The sequence below is a fragment of the Halichoerus grypus genome, chromosome 4 (genome assembly GCF_964656455.1).
Source record: "Halichoerus grypus chromosome 4, mHalGry1.hap1.1, whole genome shotgun sequence".
Taxonomy (NCBI): domain Eukaryota; kingdom Metazoa; phylum Chordata; class Mammalia; order Carnivora; family Phocidae; genus Halichoerus; species Halichoerus grypus.
The window spans coordinates 158,521,465-158,541,409 of NC_135715.1; the positions used below are offsets into that span (position 1 = coordinate 158,521,465).

A 19,945-nucleotide genomic window follows, 5' to 3' on the forward strand; every position below is an offset into this window, starting at 1 on the left:
GGTCTGTGAGCTGTTAACTAAAAAAAAAAAAGGCAAGTGAAACTAAGAAAGAAAGGAAAGAAAAATCACATCTGTATGTCAACCAAATGCAAAACACACACACACACACACACACACAACTGCGCACACAAAAGACAATTTACAGTATCAAAAGAAAATAAAATCACTTTTTAATTGACTTTGTCTTTGCCAGTTCTAAAGCTAAGCACTTGCTCCTTCCTTATTAACTTGAGTCTTTTGAGCAATTTTTTCCATTGTAAGCACTTTCTAAAAAATCATTTTCACACATTTCTCAGATACATCAATCCTTCCGGCATTCCTCTATGCACACATTATGGTACCCCAGCTCTAAATATAAAAGACTTTTATTATGTCCATTAACCATGGACATATGTGCTCCAAAAGACTCCTGACACGCAGTCATTTGTGGGTTTTTAATTATAAACAGAAAATATTCACTAGAAAAATAAAGAAGCAAGCCCATAAATTTGAGTTTTGTTTGTATACGACAAAATGTTTGGCGCAATGGCTTTCCCCGTTGCCAGCTCCAGAATGTGAGCATGCGTGCGTTTCTAAACACACAGAGATGTACACGCATTCACATGTACAATTAACTCCATACCTAGTACAGGGCTCAAACATCTGTAATTGCGGGTGCTGCTCCCTTACTTCTAAAATAAGGGAGTGAGTTTTTCTGACACTCACCAGGTCTCACTCCACATGAAAAGTTAAATGGGAAAGAAGGCAATGCCCAGTAAAATACTTGACAAACGAAGTCATATTTATTGAATGCGTTTTATTTTAACAACCAAAAAATTCTAACAGCCTAACAATGCACATAAGTTAAAAATTAATTATCACTTAGTGATAACAAAGATAGTTGATTTACATGGAAAAAAGAACATTTACAATATGTTAATCCTTATTCACATTGTTGATACCGCAATAAAACACAATTTGTTTTTTCATTTCACAAAAAAAAAAAAAAAAAAAAGGCGGGAAATTGTGCTTTGTCAAGAGGCACTACAAGAGAAAGTTTCTTCTTCCAAATAGATATTATATGACAGATATTGAATAAATAGACATATATGCATTGTAATTCGCAAAGATCTGGCAAGACCACAGGCTAAAATGCCCACAGATTCACTTAGAATCACTGCAAACTTGGCAGTGAAATTAAAAAATAAAAGGCAAGACTTAGCATTGAAAAATACCTAATAAATTTTTGGTTGAAGTGTAAAAGATACCAAATGCGGATGCCATCGATAGATGAACCACCTTGTAAGAGCTTGGCAAAATCAGTTTCCATTACATGTACAGAGTGACCTTCAGCAACAGTGTAAGAAGACAATTTGGAAAGAGTAACTCGGAGATCAGGAAGCAGCAAGCGTGGACTTTCGGATTAAAGCTGCAGCATACTACAGAAGCAGAAGGACGGGCCCAGGGCTTAACTGCAAACCACCATCCTTTTGCAAAGGTATGTGACGCTCGTGTCAAGAGAATTTTTTCAACATCATTACTTGAAAAAGTACAGGAAAATGTCCCTTTAAAAACTCCAGAGGTTACTGAGCAGCTAGAATTAGCTTGTATTGCAACATGTCTTCTCCCTGTATATTGTAAGTTCTGAGTTAATATCTACACATAGAGGTTTTTTTTTTTTTAACTCCTACCTTTTATACCTTTCAAATATATAAATAGTATTAACAGTTATATTACAATGTTTGTGTAGTAAACAGAAAATAACTTTCAAAGTGATATTGCATGAGGTCTTTGACAAGGTTGCATGAGAGCACGACTCCAAAAAAAATCCAACCATGTGGGACTGTTTGATGGCCACGTTGAAGCAGGGATTAGGTCCTGAAGGTGAGGTCACCTCTTGCAATTACTCTAAGTAGAAGTGGGAAGTAATGCTACTGGTGCTTCTGAGAGGAAGCTACAGGAGGTTTGGAGAGCTATAGTAGATTGCAGCTTTAATGCTCATTCCACTAAACAGCCAGTCGGCATTAGTTCTGCTTTACGTAAGGTAATTGCTATGTAGGTAACTGAGAAGATGTTTCCATTTATGATGAGTACGTGATTCCACTGAAATCGCTTCACTTACTCTATTGCCTGGAGCTGCACAATGATTCAAAAACAGGTTCTTGTTCAGGCTGCCATACCAGGGAAAGGATGAGGCATGAGAGCAGGGACCACAAACGTTGGGTTAGGTGGATGGAATGTGTACGAAGAAGAGGAAGCCCCAAGTGAAACAGAAATAAGAAACATCTTTTGGGAGATGGAAGGATGGAGATTTATTTGAGAGGGAACCCCTTTAACTGGGCAGCAACTTCTAACTTAACATTACATTGAACTATTTTCTATTTAAAAAAAAAAGAAAGAAAAAAGAGAAAACAGCAACAACAAACAACTTTTAAATGAGCAGGCTTATTAATTTTAAGATTTGAAGCCACGAACAGGTAAATAAGTTTCACAATAAAACGTGGCTCAAACTATGAATTCCATACGTCCAACGTCAAAATGTCATTTTATCAAGACTGCACTTAAAGGACAAGTTTTCTCTGTACTGAATTACAGTTTTATTTATTTGGAATTCCACAGAAATGCATCTGTTCACTACAGGAATGACAAGTTGAATAACGGAACATATCGAGTCATTTTAAGTGTGCATTGTGTCTTAAGAGCAATTTGACTTGTATCATTTTAAGGTGCCCTGATTTTTTTTTCCACTTTACTTTCTTCTTTCTTTTTGGCAGTGTTGATTTATTTTGTTAAATACATACCTCAAAAATTACCCATCAAGCTGCCAGATAGGAAGCCATAGAATTAAAAAAAAAAAAAATCAGGGACAAACACAGAAAATAAATAGGAATTCAAAAATAGTCACCCCACCCTGAGAGCAGGCCGCAGTTTATCAAAAAGCCAAAGCGACTCACTGTGAAGTGGTTTTTTTTTTTTTTAATACATAAACAAGTCTCTTCTTTAAGAACTCATTTCACAGTCTATTCTTTCGGATTGTAAAGTTCTCTGTCCCATGCAATTTAATATATATATGTAAATATATAGATATATACATATACATATACACACACACTTGTAGCTTCCTTCATTTGTTTTGTAGATCTTTTCATCCTGGAACTTGCCTGATGTCTCTTCCATAAGTGCAAGGATAATGAAGGCAGAGTCTCCTGTGATTATAATTACTATGATCCAGTCAATTGCAAAAGTGTAACACTTTAGTGTCTTTGCCAAGGCGATGTCTGATTCGGAAATACTGAACTTATTCAGTCTATAGGTGTATCCTGTGCAACAAAGAAACGTCAAAAAAGGTAAGAAAAACAAAACAGACCAAAAAAAAAAAAAGATAAAAATAAAATAAAGCAAAAGAAAAATGTTTTTAAAGAAATGAAAACAGAAAATCCTTGGACCGATGTATTGCTTTGCCTGGTAGGAGTTCACATTATCTCTGGTCAATCTCAGCAGGCGCAGCCTTGCTCTTTTCCGCACTTTCCTCCTCGGCCTCCACTTTGTACATCTCCTCAGAGCCTTCCTCGCTGTCGTTCTCCTCCGACTCCGTCAGCAGCTCCTCGTCCTTATACTCGGCCACATCCACCGCGGAACCCAGGTGTTCCTTGAGCTTCCCGTGATGCTTCACATGATACCGCTGGTTCTGGAAGAACTTGATGATGGTGTGTTTGGGGAGATCCAGCTGAGCAGAAAGCGTGTGGATCGCCTCCTGATCAGGGTACAGGCCCACATCATGAATAAAGCTTTGGAGGATCCCCAGGGCTTCCAGGGAGATCTTTGTGCGAGACCGGGGCTTTTTGGCACAACTGTCTTCCGTTGGAGGAGGTGGGGGAGGAGCTTCTTCTCTGGGGGGGGAGCTCTCCTTGGCTGGCTGAGACTGCTGCCTATGAAGGACCTGATAATTAAAATTAAGAAAAAAAAAATTTAATATTTGACTCAGGATTTCACCTTTCAAAAGCCATTATCCCTCTGAAGTATGTGTGGTCTATCTACCTTTGGAGTACTGCTGTTGTCATTTGTAAATTCAGGTCTTTGGCAAACTTAAAAGAATTTCTGGAGATTTAGGATCTCATTTACAAAACAAGAGGTTAATAATAGTAAGGTGTGCTGACATTTATATTCTGAGGCACAAAGAAGTTAAGACGTTTGTTGCCCAAGGTCATTTGCATTCAAATAATCTGGCTCCAGAGCCTTCCCTGCTGTTAACCAGCATGATATGCCACCTCTCTAAAGCCTAATGGCAAAGAAACTGGACTCAGGGAGAAAGTGCAGGCTCTACAATCAGACCTCATGGGTTCAAGTCCAGACTCTTCCACTTAACTGGGTGTCCCTGTACAAGGCAGTAACATCTTTAAGCCTCAATTCCATTATCTAAAAGAAGAAGGATAAGACACTGACTTCCTAGAGATGTTGTAAGAATTAAGTAACATAATGTATGCAAAGAACAGTGCTTACCTTAAATCAGAGGTTGACAAACTTTTTCAGTAAAGGGCCAGATAGTAAATATTGTAGGTTTTGCAGGGCCATACAGTCTCTGTTGCAATGACAACTCTATTTTTGTAGTGTGAAAGCAGCCATAAGTAATAGATAAGCAAATGAGGGTGGCTGTGTTCCAATAAAACTTTATTTACAAAAACAGGTGGCGGATCAGATTTGGCCATGGGCCATAGTTTGTCCACCTCAAGCTTAGGGCAAACATTCAATAAATGATAGTAATTATTACCATCAGCCTCATAATTACCCTTAAGAGTGTAACAGAGAAATAGTTGGTTTTCAGTCAGAAAATCAATACTTCATAAAATTAGGAAGAACTTTCATTTATTTTCTTTCAGCCCTGATATTGATCCTTAAATAATGTTTTTAAAAAAATACAAGACTTCCAAATTAACTTAAAGATGTAACATTTTTCTTAAATGAAGAATTTTAAATGACTATTTTGTATTCACATAGATGGACCTCAGTATCACTATGAACTATTAATACTCTGTTTTGCACACACTCCCTAATTTTTTTTTTAATCCTTAATTGTTCAGGTTTTCTAGTTGTTATAATTAACTTAAATTTCTCTTTTATCTCTGCATATTCCCCACTCATTAAATAGTGAAAACAGGGGCGCCTGGGTGGCTCAGTCGTTAAGCGTCTGCCTTCAGCCCGGGTCATGATCCCAGGGTCCTGGGATCGAGCCCCACATCGGGCTCCCTGCTCGGCAGGAAGCCTGCTTCTCCCTCTCCCACTCCCCCTGCTTGTGTTCCCTCTCTCGCTGTCTCTCTCTCTGTGTCAAATAAATAAATAAAATCTTTTTTAAAAAATGAAAACAAAACAAAACAGAAAAAACCTCTAGTGTTTAAATAAATTTCTAGACCCAACGTGGAGCTGCTCTTGCCCGGGGCGCCACGTCCGCAGACTGAACTTCCGAGTCCCTGTAAATGTGCCACTTGACCAGAAGCACAGTACTTCCTGTCGGCCAATCCCCAAACACCGAGCCAACTCTGGGCTCTACACTTACTTTCTTGTTCTTTGATCTTTCTAAATAAGGTCAGGTGTGCAACCCCAGACAACCATGCCCTCTTTGTGTTGCCCCTTCTAATGATCTATAAAACCTGATCTTGCCCCAGATCCTTCAGAAATGGTGCTCCACTGTTTGTGAAGTGCCATACTCTCCCAACCCCTGGATTGTTTTCCTTGAACAAAGGACACCAAACTTGTAACTAAACTGTTTTAGTTTTGTCAGTTGGTCCTAGTTTGGCAAGCTTATTCTTGATCTTCATAACTGCTTCTTCAACATCGTCTCTCTGCATGAAATAAGTTCCCATTTTAATAGTTATTTACGAACCTCTTCAATTTGACCAAAGAAGGAAAGCTCTACCGAAAAGACTGTCATTAACAACTTGCTCCTGCTCCAGTCACAGGCCTACATGAGATGGGCTTCATGGCGAGGAAAGAGGATTGCTGGATCCTGGAGAGGGGCCTCAGCCACTACTCACACGTTACGAAACCAGCAGCAACAGTACATAATTAAAAGGCTCCTGTGACGGTCCGTGGTTAGGCGTTATGTCAACTCCAAAGACAAGGACCACATGTCCTATACTCGGATCAGTGCCTAACTTTCTGGGTCCTCCCAGGGCCTTTAAGAATGGTTGAGTTCACATTTTAAACAACATACGTTTCTCTTTTTACCATTCTCTCCTATTTTATGCCATCTCTTTCATGTTAGAGCAACAAATTACACATTTTCCGGAGTCCAGGGGGAAATCAATCCCATCAGTACAGAAGAAACATGTCTATTTACATTAAACAATCGATGGTATATCACCATTCCCACCCCCATTACTACCACTACCACACGCTACTCACATGACCCATTTTCTTTTTTTGGCTATGAAAGAGCAACATCAAAGCAAGCATCTAAGAAAAAAAAAAATTCTGCCGTCTCCTCCAGTCTCAGGGACCATCTGATGAGAAAATAATCCCTTACCAATGTGAAAATGTCAGTGTTTTATATGGAATTTAGTAAATATTAGGGCACATGAAATTGTTAACCTAGGGAAGGTAACAACAAGCAGAAGAGGAGGAAAGTTTTCAAACAATAATCAGCAACCACGTAACAATCAAAATAATAATAAAAAGGATAATCAAATGCGAATAAGAACATCCACCATAGTAAGCTGACGGCTGGTGGCAGAAAGAAATCTAAAACACAGGACCATAAAACAGTGGCACTAAAGGTCCATATAATGTTGACCAATTAAAATGAATGTTCTTGGCATTTTCTTTACTACTTTCAACTAAGAGTAAATTCATGTGGTCTGTGCTGTGGTAAGCTGGCATCAGCAAAAAACTGAGCGCTCTGTTACTTCAACATCCTAATTATAGCCGGAAGGGAACGTAGAGTTGTGCTGTGGGCCTGTTCAGGGCACTTTGATGGCAAAAGATATTTGCTCTGAGGTCATAATCTGGGCAGCCTGACCAATGTAATAAAGGAACCACTATGTCAACAGGTGAGGATTCTGTTTTTTGGTGAGAAAGAGAAAGAGAGAGAGACACTGGAAGTATATATGAAATATGTACTCAAAGAACATATATACTCAAGCACGAGTACCTCCTATTAGAGCAATTGCGTTAATTGGAAAACAAAAGAGAATTAAAATGCCCCATTTTCTAAATTATGCTTGCCTTCTGTAGTAAAAGTCAGCATAATGGTTCCATTTAGTTAAATAATTAGATTGGTTCTTTAGGGGTTTTCCATTTTGCACTGGTTAGATTTAAAGAGATTTTCCAAAACTAGACTTTGAAGTTACTATAATCTTTCTGCATGATAGGGTTTGTTCTTCTCATAGGTCCAACCAACTGGCCTGCTTCACCTCTCCTTTCATAGACTCTCGCAGTGCTAACACATGCAAGCAAGGAAGCCACCCATGAATAGTGGGAGCTGCCACTTACTGGACACTTATGCTGGGCCAGACAGCGCGAACAACTTTACACGCATTGGTTTACTTAGTCCTCATGGTTCCTCAGTAAGGCACTATTTGGATCAAGAATAACCTGGAGGACGCCTGGGTGGCTCAGTCAGCTAAACGTCTGCCTTTGGCTCAGGTCATGATCTCGGGGTCCTGGGATCGAGCCCCACATCGGGGTCCCTGCTCAGCGGGGAGTTTACTTGTCCCTCTCCCTCTGCCCCTCCCCTGGCTCGTGCTCTCTCTCTCAAATAAATAAATAAAATCTTTTTTTTTTTTAAAGATTTTATTTATTTATTTGACAGAGAGACACAGAGAGACACAGAGAGAGAGGGAACACAAATGGGGAGTGGGAGAGGGAGAAGCAGGCTTCCCGCCGAGCAGGGAGCCCAATGCGGGGCTCGATCCCAGGACCCCGGGATCATGACCTGAGCCAAAGGCAGACGCTTAACGACTGAGCCACCCAGGCGCCCCAATAAATAAAACCTTTAAAAAAAAAAAAAAAAGAGTAACCTGGAAATAGGCAGCACCCCAGGAAAACCCTTTACATTGGAAATTATAAACACTGGAAGCTGTCAGTGTGAGAAGGTAGGTTTCCAAGGGACAAGAGTAATGTCACTACCCATCACAGAACAGGAGATGGTTCTCAGAGAAGTAACAGCAATAGAAATTATCTACAAAGAGAAATGTTTTATTGCTGGTCCAACAATAGTGTACTGTGAGTTGGGTGGCATGACAATATTTACAGAAGAAGCTTAAGTGACATTTCAAGCATCTCCAAGCAGATAAGGAGAGAGCAGTCAAAATAGAGAATGACAAGACAGCCGGAGGGGAAGAATGAAGGGGGGGACATCGGAGGGGTAGACGAACCATGAGAGACGATGGACTATGAAAAACAAACTGAGGGTTCTAGAGGGGAGGGGGGTGGGAGGATGGGTTAGCCTGGTGATGGGTATTGAGGAGGGCACGTTCTGCATGGAGCACTGGGTGTTATGCACAAACAATGAATCATGGAACACTACATCTAAAACTAACGATGTAATGTATGGGGATTAACATAACAATAAAAAAATTAAAAAAAAAAAAGATAACAAAATAGAGAATGACAAAATGAGCAGCTCTAAAGTGAAACTGCCTACAAGTTACCAGAAGGGCCTGCCTGAGGTTCTTCAGTCACACTGCCACTGACTGTAATTCCCTCTCAACCACAATATGCGTAAGACGTGAGACAAGAGTTGTCCCCAGGTTGTGTCTCAACTAGCTTCATTCCCTCCAAAGTGTTCTCTTTTTTTTTTTTAAAGATTTTATTTATTTGAGAAAGAGCAAAAGCAAGAGAGATCACAGAGGGAGAAGCAGACTCGCCGCTGAGCAGGGAGCCTGATGCAGGACTCGATCCCAGGACCCTGAGATCATGACCTGACAAGGCAGACGCTTAACCGACTGAGCCACCCAGGTGCCTGTCCCTCCAAAATGTTCTAATTACTCCAGGCAGAAAGTTGTTTATTGTCTCTAGACAATTTTTAGAAAGAAAGAAAAAAACCAAAACAAAATGAAAAGAAAACACTGCATAGATTTCCTCACTAACCAGTTGCAGTGGTTTATTATTATGACAATCAAGGAATTCTCAATGTCCTGCAGTGCTTCCTGCCAGTGGTGTAAGTCCTCTGAACAAAAGTAGAGTAGAGCCTAATGCTTACAAGACCATCTTTCTGAGAAAGGACAATCAATACAACCCTGTCTTAAAATCCTCCCATCTAAATGGCGGAACTTTTCTTCATTTTCTTACATCTTGAGTAAATAATGTCAACTCTTCTAGCCTCTTCTTCATGGGATAGGTTTCTGAATTCCCACGTAACTGAATTTTAGTTTTTCTGTTTGAATTTTTCAGAGATGCTCAAAATTCCTTGTTGGTTAACTAGATGAATCAAGTCTGGTTCCTGTCCCCACCAAGTGCCCTTAGTAACTTAAGTGAGAGGCCAGACCATTAATTTCTGTTGGATGGACCTATAAGTCGTCCTATTCCTCAGCTCATTTGACAGTTCAGGCATCTATTTTCTGGCTGATTTTTTTTTTTTAAACCACAAAATTTACAATTACTTCAACCAAGACAGAAAATGCCCTGCCAAATGAATCGAGATAGATGTTTTTTTTCCAGTTTTTTAAATTTTATTTTATTATGTTATATTAATCACCATACATTACATCATTAGTTTTTGATGTAGTGTTCCATGATTCATTGTTTGCGTATAACACCCAGTGCCCCATTCAGTACATTCCCTCCTTAATACCCATCACCAGGCTAACCCACCCCCACACCCCTCCCCTCTAGAACCCTCAGTTTGTTTCTCAGAGTCCATAGTCTCTCATGGTTCATCTCCCCCTCTGATTCCCCCCCTTCATTTTTCCCTTCCTACTATCTTCTTCTTTTTTTCTTTTTTTTTTTTAAGATTTTATTTATTTATTTGACAGAGAGAGAGAGAGAGCCAGAGCAGGAACACAAGCAGGGGGAGTGGGAGAGGGAGAAGCAGGCTTCCCGCTGAGCAGGGAGCCCGATGCGGGGCTCAATCCCAGGACCCCAGGATCGTGACCTGAGCTGAAGGCAGAAGCTTAACGACTGAGCCACCCAGGCGCCCCTTTCTTTTTTTTTTTTTTTTTAACATATAATGTATGGTGAGAGCTGTGAATTGTATAAGACTGATGAATCACAGACCGACCTCTGAAACGGATATATGTTCTTTTCTAATGAGTTCTTCACACTACCAGATTATTGTTTTCTGGGATTTTTCTTTACATTAAGGTTAATGGAGCATCTTCCCAGATATTTATGTAAAAAAAAAACTACCCAAGTCCACAAACTTTCCAGCCTCATCCTTTTTCCTCTTTTTCAAAATGGGCCCTGTAGCTGACCTTTTCTATTTGTAACGCCTACCACCTCTCTTCATGTGATTTTCCCAAATAACAGAATATATCCTGCTGTAAAGATAGCCATCCATCCCTTCACTTTTGACCTTTGCAAACTGAAGCCTGATCATTCATTCTAGCTCTATTTGGTTTATTTTTTTTTTTTTTTTTTTTTTTTTTTTTTTTTTTTAAAGATTTTATTTTATTTATTTGACAGAGAGAGAGAGAGAGACAGCTAGAGAGGGAACACAAGCAGGCGGAGCGGGAGAGGGAGAAGCAGGCTCCTGGCCGAGCAGGGAGCCCCATGCGGGGCTCGATCCCAGGACCCTGGGATCATGACCTGAGCCGAAGGCAGACGCTTAACGACTGAGCCACCCAGGCGCCCCATTCTAGCTCTATTTGGTTTAGAGTTTTCTTCCATCACAACTGAATTTAAATTAGTCAACAATTCATCTCTGATAATTTCTACAAAGAGTTTTATTTCATAACTTCTCTTGCCAATTTTTCAATATGTCAAGTAGTGTTCATAGCACTGAAATGTCTACATAGCTTCAATAATAATAGCGGTGCTAGTAGTAGTAGAAGCAGTAATAGATGGTAGCATTCATGTAAAGTTCATGAGCTGAAAACTGGCCTAAATGCTAAAAATATGTTAATTTTACTTAATTTTATTTATTTTCACAGTAATCCTGCAGGTAGATATTTTTACCCCTATTTTATGATGAGAAAACTGGAGTCCAGAGAGAGTATAGGTAATTTGTGTGAGGCCGCATAGCTTATAAGTAGAAGAACTGGTATTCCAAAACATATGTCTGATTTTAAATCCCATGCGCTTAAGCATTATGTTCCCCTGCCTTCTATGAGTGCAAGATTACATAAGAAAATTGAACCAAATCTCTAGACTTTGAGATGACAGACCATAAATGAAATATCAGTAGTAATAAATAGTATAAGCAAAAAATTGAGTAATGTAAAAGGAGAACTGGGGAGAGGGGAAGTCATTTTAGATATGGTGACTCAAGGAAGGCTCCTTAAGGAGGCAGCACTTGAGCAGAGGTCTGAAGGAAGTGAGGAACAAGCCATGAAGAAGAGCATTCCAGGCAAAGGAAACAGTAAGCAAAAGTACAGTAGGGAGGAATATATTTGATATATTTGAAGAACATCAAGCAAGGCAGCATGTTAGAGCTGCACCACCCAGTATAATAGCCACTAGCCACATGTGGCTATTTACATTTTGTTAGATTAATTAAAACTAAAAGCAAAACAAAACAAGACTCAGTTCCTCAGTCATATGAGCCACATTTTGTGTGCTTGATTGTCGCATTGTGCAACACCATATTGGACAGGACGTTTTCACCATCACAAGAAAGTAGTGTTGAACAGCCCTATGCCAGAGAGAAATGACAACTGTGAGGTCGCCAGGGCCAGAGTACATAGGGTACTGGCATTCTCTGTCAAGGTGATGGAAAACCCTCACAATGAACTGCTATCATAATCTGATTTAGCCAGAAATATAGTAGGGCTTGAAACTGCCACTATTACTAGAGAGAAGAGAGGTAGTCATATAGTCACATACTAAGTAGGAAAAACTCAGCTCCCAATATATTATTGGGACTTTCAACAGAGCATCCCAAATAGCAACACTATCATAACAACAACCAGAAGAATGCATCCTCAAGAGAACAGTTAATTTACATTTAACTGATGGCTGCCTTCTTCATCAGAGGTGCTTATCATGTCTGAAAGGAATTATGTTGAAGACAATCAACCCTAGGTTAAAGGAGTAAAAAAAAAAAAAAAGTGTCGGTTTATCAAATATTTATGGAGTGTCTATTGTAATTGGACCTATTAATTTACAAAGCTTTCTAATAAGTAGTCCTATCACCAACAATTAAATGTTGAATAAGTTATGGATAGGATATACATAAATAGAAAGTTAAAAGTCTAATTCCTTATTTACTTGCTGAAATCTCTTTGGGCTGAAATATGATATACACATATACAAATGAACATAAAGATAGTGATGAAGAAATAAAAGTTGTAAATACATTTAAAAGAGACATCAACTTCAAAATAAAACCCAAACTTCCTTGCCCAGTGACAAAGCACAACCATAATATGGGCCCATGTTGTTTCTCTGCCTTCAAAACTGGAAATTTTGAAAACACAAGGACAAAATGGTACCATGACAAAAGTCAACTAAGAAAGATAAAGCAGCTCTTCTTAAACCTCTCAGTGTTCAAATAGATTTTGAAGGCCTCAATGAAAACCAGCTGGGAGCCATGTGTAAAATATAATGGTTTTTGCCTGCAGGGAAGGAAGTGAGATCTTGAATGATTAAGTTCAGGAAAGTATATAATTCACTGTATCATTATGGGGTGAACTGGATTACTTATAATAAGCCAAGACTTTGTGGTCTTTTTTATATAGAGAAAATGAGAAATTATTAGAAAGGTGACTGTAGAAGGTGGCTGATCCAGTGTGGTAATAGGTTAAAACAAAAGTTTCCCAGGTGGATGCATCCATATCTCTGTGACAAGTCTTACCCAGAGAGGACTGAGCTTCGCCCAGAGCTTCGCCCAGAGCTTCAGGTCCTAAATGGTGACGCTCATCAGTAGAGAGGAGAACACAGACAAGAGGACTTTTGTCTGCATTTATTTTGCGTTAATACTGGAATTATTTTTACTTGTTTAATTTACCTCATCTATGACAACAGAATGTAAAATAGTTGATCCAAAAAAGGAAAGCATTCTTCCACTAAAAGTCCTGAGAAAATATATTTACCAGGCAATGAGAACAATTGGCTGGAACACTTGAAAAGCCCCTGTGCTAATCCCCTTGATTAGAATTTGTTCAATAAATAAATGAGTGAATGGTGCTATTTTAAAATATACTATATATAAAGTATCATGTAACTGAGATATTAAACTAGCTCTACCCCTAATATTCCCTTCTCCCCAAAATCAGCATTTAAGACAATTAATTTTGGCTCAAAATTCAGTGGGAAGAACTTAGCATTAATGATTGCTAATTAATATAAATATTAATGTAACCACTATATATCGATCTCACTTATCGGACTGCGAGCTACATATTGGCACACCATATGTCTGGCACATGGTAAGTGGTCAGTATGTCTTTGTTCTGCTCTACTGGATTAATTCCATATTCTTTCTCCTTTATTTTCAGACCAGTTATTATTCTTGTTTTACATAACTTGTTATTATTTTTCTTGTTATTATTACATTTTGGCAAAACTATGTTTAAAAAGTAAATAAACTGTCACTCATAGGAACTTAGATCTACTGGGTATCTGAAAGCAAATATGATATTTTTTTTTTTTTATCATTTCTTATTTTTTAAAAATTGCAGGGCTTTGTATAACCCATATAATAGCATAGTATATAAGCTGTGAGCAGGGGTTTTGGGGTCACAGAGTTTTGGCTTTGAAACCAGTCCTTAACCCTGAAAAGCACATCTGTTTACTAGCCTTGCAATTCTGAGCAAGTTACTTTCTCTGAGCCACAGAGCTTGTTAATGTAAAATCTTCCTTCTAGTGTTATGAAGATTCCGTGAGATAATGCATGCTAAGTACTTAGCAGAGTTCTCGTCATAAGCAAGACTTCTGTAAGTAATAACTACCATGAAAAAATGAGAGGAGGATTTAAGAATGAGTAGTATAATGCCTCATGTATTTTTCTTTCAGTTATGCTTATCATAAAAATTAGCAACAATTTCAGAGATCTGTTTGTCCTTCTCACTCCAAAGATCTGCAGATTTACAAATGGGCATGTCTACCAGTAAGTTTCCCTATTTCTTTAACTCATATACTACATACATTTTTGTTCTTTAACATGGCCCCTAACGCAAATAAGTTGCCTTTTGAGCATCTGTCACATGGAATTATATCTCATAGTCATAGACCCGTTCAAGGTGACACCTTCTAGATGCACAGCCTGGGATCCTTTTAGGAACGCATACTTTATCAGTGGTTCTTAAAATGTGGTCCATGGACCCCTGGGGAAATCCTGATTCCCTGTCAAGAGGTCTAGAACATCAAAACTATTTTCATGGCAAAACTAAGACATTATTTGCCTTTTTGGCCATGCTGAAATTTATACCAATGGTATAAAAGCAGCGGTGAGAAAACTGCTGGCCTGTGAAAATAAATTAAGTCAATGGCACCAAACTGCACTGGTAGCTGTATTCTTCACTGCCATATGCACACGGTAAAAATGCCACTTTCGTTTAGGAATGTCCTTGATGATGCAGTAATATATTATTAATTATATTAAACTCAACCCTTGAGTATACCTCTTTTTAAAAGTCTGTGAGGAAATGGGAAGTGCACATAAAGAACTTGTATAGAATACTGTAGGAGGATGGTGGTCATAAGAAAGAGTGCTTGTGTGATTATCTGATTTGCAAGCTGATCTAGCCACCTTCGTCATGGAATCTCATTTTTACTTGAAAGAACAACTAACAGACAAACAAAATATGGTTATTCAGACTTGGGTATCTGACAGACATGTCCTTAAAAATGAAGTGAGCCTGCCACTTCAAAGAAAATAATCTGACAGTATTTTTGCCAACGATAAAATTTGACCCTTCAAGCGAAAACTAAAATTTTGGAAAACATGTAGCTGCTGCTATATGCTTAACAGCTCCCCAATACTTAAAGACTCTCCTGATGATAGTGGCGGTAATTTAACAAAAATTTTTATATATGTCATACAATGGGGGTGCCTGGGTGGCTCAGTTGGTTCAGTGTCCAACTCTTGATTTCAGCTTGGGTCAAGACCTCAGGGTCCTGAGATTGAGCCCTGCATCAGGCTCTGTGCTCAGTGGGGAGTTTGCTTGAGATTCTCTCTCTCTCTCTCCCCCTCTGCCCTTCCCCCCGCTTGTACTCCCTCTTTCTCTCTCTCAAGTAAATAAATCTTTAAAATAATGAATAAATAAATTAAATAAATAAATAAATGACTAAATAAAGTCATACAATGAAATGTGTTAACATTTGGAAGATCCACATCACTCAGTAAATCAATATTCTCCAAACAACCAATGCATGGTATTACGTAATTATGTCTAGGTAAAAGATCCATTCAAAGTGCAAGGCAGACCAATGAGTTATAAAGTATGCAAGTTTATCAGTATGACTTTAGATTCCACTTTGCAACTAACTTTTATGAAACTACCATTTGCAAGGGTCTCCTGTAGTAACAAAGAAAAATATCACAATTACCTGGAAAGGCTATTAAAATACTCCTCCCCGTTCTAATCATTTGTCTGTGTGAGGCTTGATTTTCTTTTACTCCAAACCAAGCCACATATTGTATCATATTAAATGCAGAAGCGATTATGAGAATCCAGTTCTCATCCATTAAGCCAGACATTTAAAATATTTGCAAAACAATGGTACTCCTTTCATTTTTTTTTTGTTTTGGAAATACAGTTATTTTTCATAAAGATGTAACATTTACACATATTATTTACAATTATTTTTTAAATTAATAAACATTTAAAACTTTCTCAGAATTAATTTCTAATGTGGCAAAAATTGGTAGACACATTATTACTGGAGTCCTCAATAGTAAGAGTGAAAGGGGATAGTGAGACCAAAAAGTTTGAAAACTCTCTACTACATGAATCACACTCAACAGATAACCCTGTTTTTCTCCTAATGAAAACAAAACATTTAATATAAAATGCAGAATGTCCCCTTCAGTTAAAAACATCCTTACTTCTGCCAAGTCACCAAGGAAGGTCTTAGAGAATGGGTGTAAGAGAAATTACACGTGCGTTATGATTTGTCTCTTGAATTTATCCCTCAAAAACATTTTCGCAGGCAAAACATTCTCTTAGATATACAACTCAGCACTATTTCTAACTTCAAATGATGTTACTTGAGTTGACTCTTAAACGGTCATAATTTCACATCCTAACACTACTATAAGACTTATTAAAAACCATGGTTTAGTTTTGTTGCTTTTTTTGGATTACACAGTATCCTAAGGTCAAAACTCAGGAAATCTGTTATTAAAAAAAAAAAGAAAGAAAACAAAAAAAACAAGTATCCATGAAGTGATGACAAATTGCAGACTACAGGTGTTAGATTACATTTTGACTCCAGGCAGGTTTAATATAAGTTGGTCTCCTTTTACAATTGCTCTTAGCACATATAGCTCTACGAAGGTGATTTAAAAGGAAAAAGAAAAAAAAACAGAGAGAGAGAGAGAATAAGAAAAAAATTTAAAAAAAAAGTGGTGCTCAATAAAAGAAGAGCATGTCAGGAGAAATCAATACAAACAAGCAAAATGGCAGGAAGTCTGACATGGAAATATGTGTTCAATTTCATCCAGCCTTAGTCTGAATTTCCTTTAATATTGTAACCAAGATGGTATTGGAACATCGTGTATGTTTTTAATGCAGTTTAATAATTGTTTCTCAAAATAAACACTTTGGTCAAAGATAAAAGCATAAAAACACTGTGACACAATAATCTGTTAAAATAAACTTAGGGGATGGAGGAAGCATAGTTCTTAAAACAGCCTTTGGCTTATATCATTTCCTCTTTGGTAACAAATTGAGAACAACTATACCAACAACTTTGGTATGGTTTGGAGGGCAAAAAAGAAAAAAAAAGAATGTTGCAGTCATTAATCTGACTATTGGGAGTGGCCAGAATCTGCAAATACTGCAGAGGTGGCTGGGCGAGCTGCTTTTTCAATATAAGGAGATGAGCTGACAGACAGTAAATTAAGCAGGCTCAAGATGTCAAGATGACTATATCTCACTCAAACAGATACCATGCCACATAAAAAACAATCCTCTCTCCTGTCAGAATCTAAGAAAGGTAAAACATGTACATATATCGAACCTAATGGCAATCAGACCTTTCCCTCCATCAGCATCATCTGTTAAATTAATTTATTTGACCATCAAGGGCCTAACATGACCAAAACCATTCCACAAATGTGACAGACATAATCCATGAGAGAATCCAGGAAGAACAAACTCTTCAGGATGGTCCAGGCCACAACCATGTGTCCTTCTGCCTGGGAGAAACTACCTCCCAGCCCACCCACCCCAGTATCATTTGCCTGACCCCATGAGCTTTCATTTCCTCCCCGTTCCCATACACCTCCACTGCCTTTCAACAATGTCCTCTCAAATCACAAAGCTTAGCCGAAAAATTCACAGAGAAGGCCTATCTTTTGAAGACCAGATTCAAGGTATGTGTATCATCAAAGTGTCTTTAGAGACCTTATATCTGAATTAAAATGAGATAAGAGTAAGATGGACATGACCAGATCTGGCACTTACCTCTGGGATTCTGATTTTTAAATGAACACATGATTTGTCTCATGGGTATAATCAAGAAAAGAGTGGCTTCTGCATTAGCATGAATGAAAGAAAAGCTCTTAAGTCACCTTAAAGACACCACGGTAACTAAATGAAAAGGGTAAAAGGTTAGGATGACTTGAATACCAGGAATTCATGGTGGTATTAAAGAACCAACCTAGAAGTTCATAATACCTCATCAATGACAAAAGGCCAAGAGAAAAAGACGTGCAAAGGGTTCAAAAGAAGAACAATCCATTAGAATTCTGAAACAGTTAATCCAGTTAACTAAGTCAGTCTCAGGTGAAGTAAAATGTGGCCCAAATGAAAATAACCTCATCAAATGCCAGTAATACATGACCCAGTGAGATTTGAAACTTGAGTTTTTAACAGAAATTCAAGGTAAGCTTAAAAGAAAAGAATACAGCAACTACTAGCTTTAACCAGAGCAGAGTTTTGATTCCTTTTAAGTGAAAACATGCTAAATGGAGGTAAAGAACAGATACATTTTGCAAGAACAGACATCATGTGGGTAGCCAAGGACTGTGTCAGTGAAGACTCGTAATGATTCCTAAGGTAAAGCTCGAGAGTGAATTCAAGCCCTTTCCAAAGCAGTGAAATAAACCCTTACTCTCCCCAATTTACACACAGATGATCTAATGTGACTTGGTAGTCCTATGTCAAATTTCTATAATTATTTAAATCCTATAATTAGGATATCATCAAACGCTTCCTATCATTTGGACTTCTTGTCTCTTAGAAACAACAACAAACGAATCTCATGATGCCAATGGCTGCCACTGCATTTATTTGTCAGAGGAGGAAATGAATATGTGAGATTGAGCTCTGACCCCCAAATCACACACCTGTGAGACTAACATGTAATAACTAACATGCTTACTGCTCTTTAGCTGGCAAATGGAGAAAAATACAAAAATACGTTCTGTTTAAATGTAAGTTTTAACACAAATTCATGTTCGTGTGAATGAACATCTAGTTAAAATATAAAAATGACACTAAGAATGGCAGAGGATACTATTCAATGTTTCAAGTGTAGAGATGAAAGTGAAGACAAAGAAGTTAGGATAAATTAGAATACATTATGGAGAAGTTCCTCTCCTAAATGTTAATTTTGAGTGGGTTATAAAGGGATTTTTCCTTTTTCTGTCTTTGTGTACCATTTTTAAAAGCATATACCCAAGCTTGTCAAAATTTGCTGGTATAAAAAAGAGATACTCTTCCTGATAAAGTTCAGCCAAGATAAAAAAAAATCCCCATAGTTGTGATGGCATTTATGTGTTAACACAATTAGTGACACTGCAGTTATGCTGTTTTCCAAGTTCCTTAAAGAAGAGGGTTTAAATTACTTATGGAGAAAGGGTGTACGGATTACATTCTTTACTTGGGGGGAGAAAGAAGAGAGAAGGTAATCCATGTGCTTGAGGCCTCACATGGGCTCTTCAGAATCCCATGATAGGCCACATTTTCTGTATAATTTTTATAGTTGGGGCACTCAGAAGTCAGAACAATCTGACAGTTATGGTTAGTGAAAATATTAGATGTTCGCCAATAAAATACTACCTCAGCATATTTTTCGCTTTCTGGATGTAACCACTTAATAACAGGACTTGAGAAAACTGTACTGTGTGAATCAAACACATAAAAGTACAAATATTCCTTTTATAGAAAGCAAATCTTAAGCAGTGCATTATAATCAACCATTCTGGTAAAAGACAAAATATCTAGCATTACCACACCACTGACATATTATGGTTTATTATACCCTAAAGTCCAAACTGGGTAAACAAAGTCAAATGATCAAAGAGGGGTTTTCTCCTCAGACTGTGAGGTAAAGGCCATGGATCTCTAGGGAAGATTCCTTGTGGTTTACCAATGAAAAGGTGTCAAGTGAGAGCTTATCAAACACAACCGTTAGTTTTCAACTTCATTTAATTTCATGAGACTGGATTTCTTTGGTATTATTTTCTTTCAAGAGAAAAAGAATATGGAAAAATTAAATGATGTGAGGTAAAACTCCCCAAAGGTTAATTCTAGAGTACCCTTTTAAATTCTAAACCACTTGTAATTCATTATGCGGACACTGGTTTTACATCCTCCACATGAATGATCTTCCTAACTGAAACCAAGTAGGGGGAAACCTTTGCTTCTGAGCTCTGTGGTAAGTACACGGGGTGAGAGGTGGAAAGCAGACAGGACCAGGCACT

General features: G+C 38.0%; 1 protein-coding gene across 9 annotated transcripts in view; it reads right to left on the reverse strand.

Moving 5' to 3' along the window:
* Nucleotides 1–776: 776 nt before the first annotated feature.
* The window catches only part of SATB2 (SATB homeobox 2), a 193,328-nt gene continuing 174,159 nt past the window's right edge, over nt 777–19,945 (reverse strand). For all 9 annotated transcript variants that reach the window (XM_036076657.2, XM_036076658.2, XM_036076654.2 and 6 more), the window contains one exon: nt 777–3,919. In XM_036076657.2, coding sequence (XP_035932550.1) covers nt 3,458–3,919 — 462 coding nt within the window. In that variant the 3' untranslated portion in view covers nt 777–3,457. The remainder of the gene's footprint in view (nt 3,920–19,945) is intronic.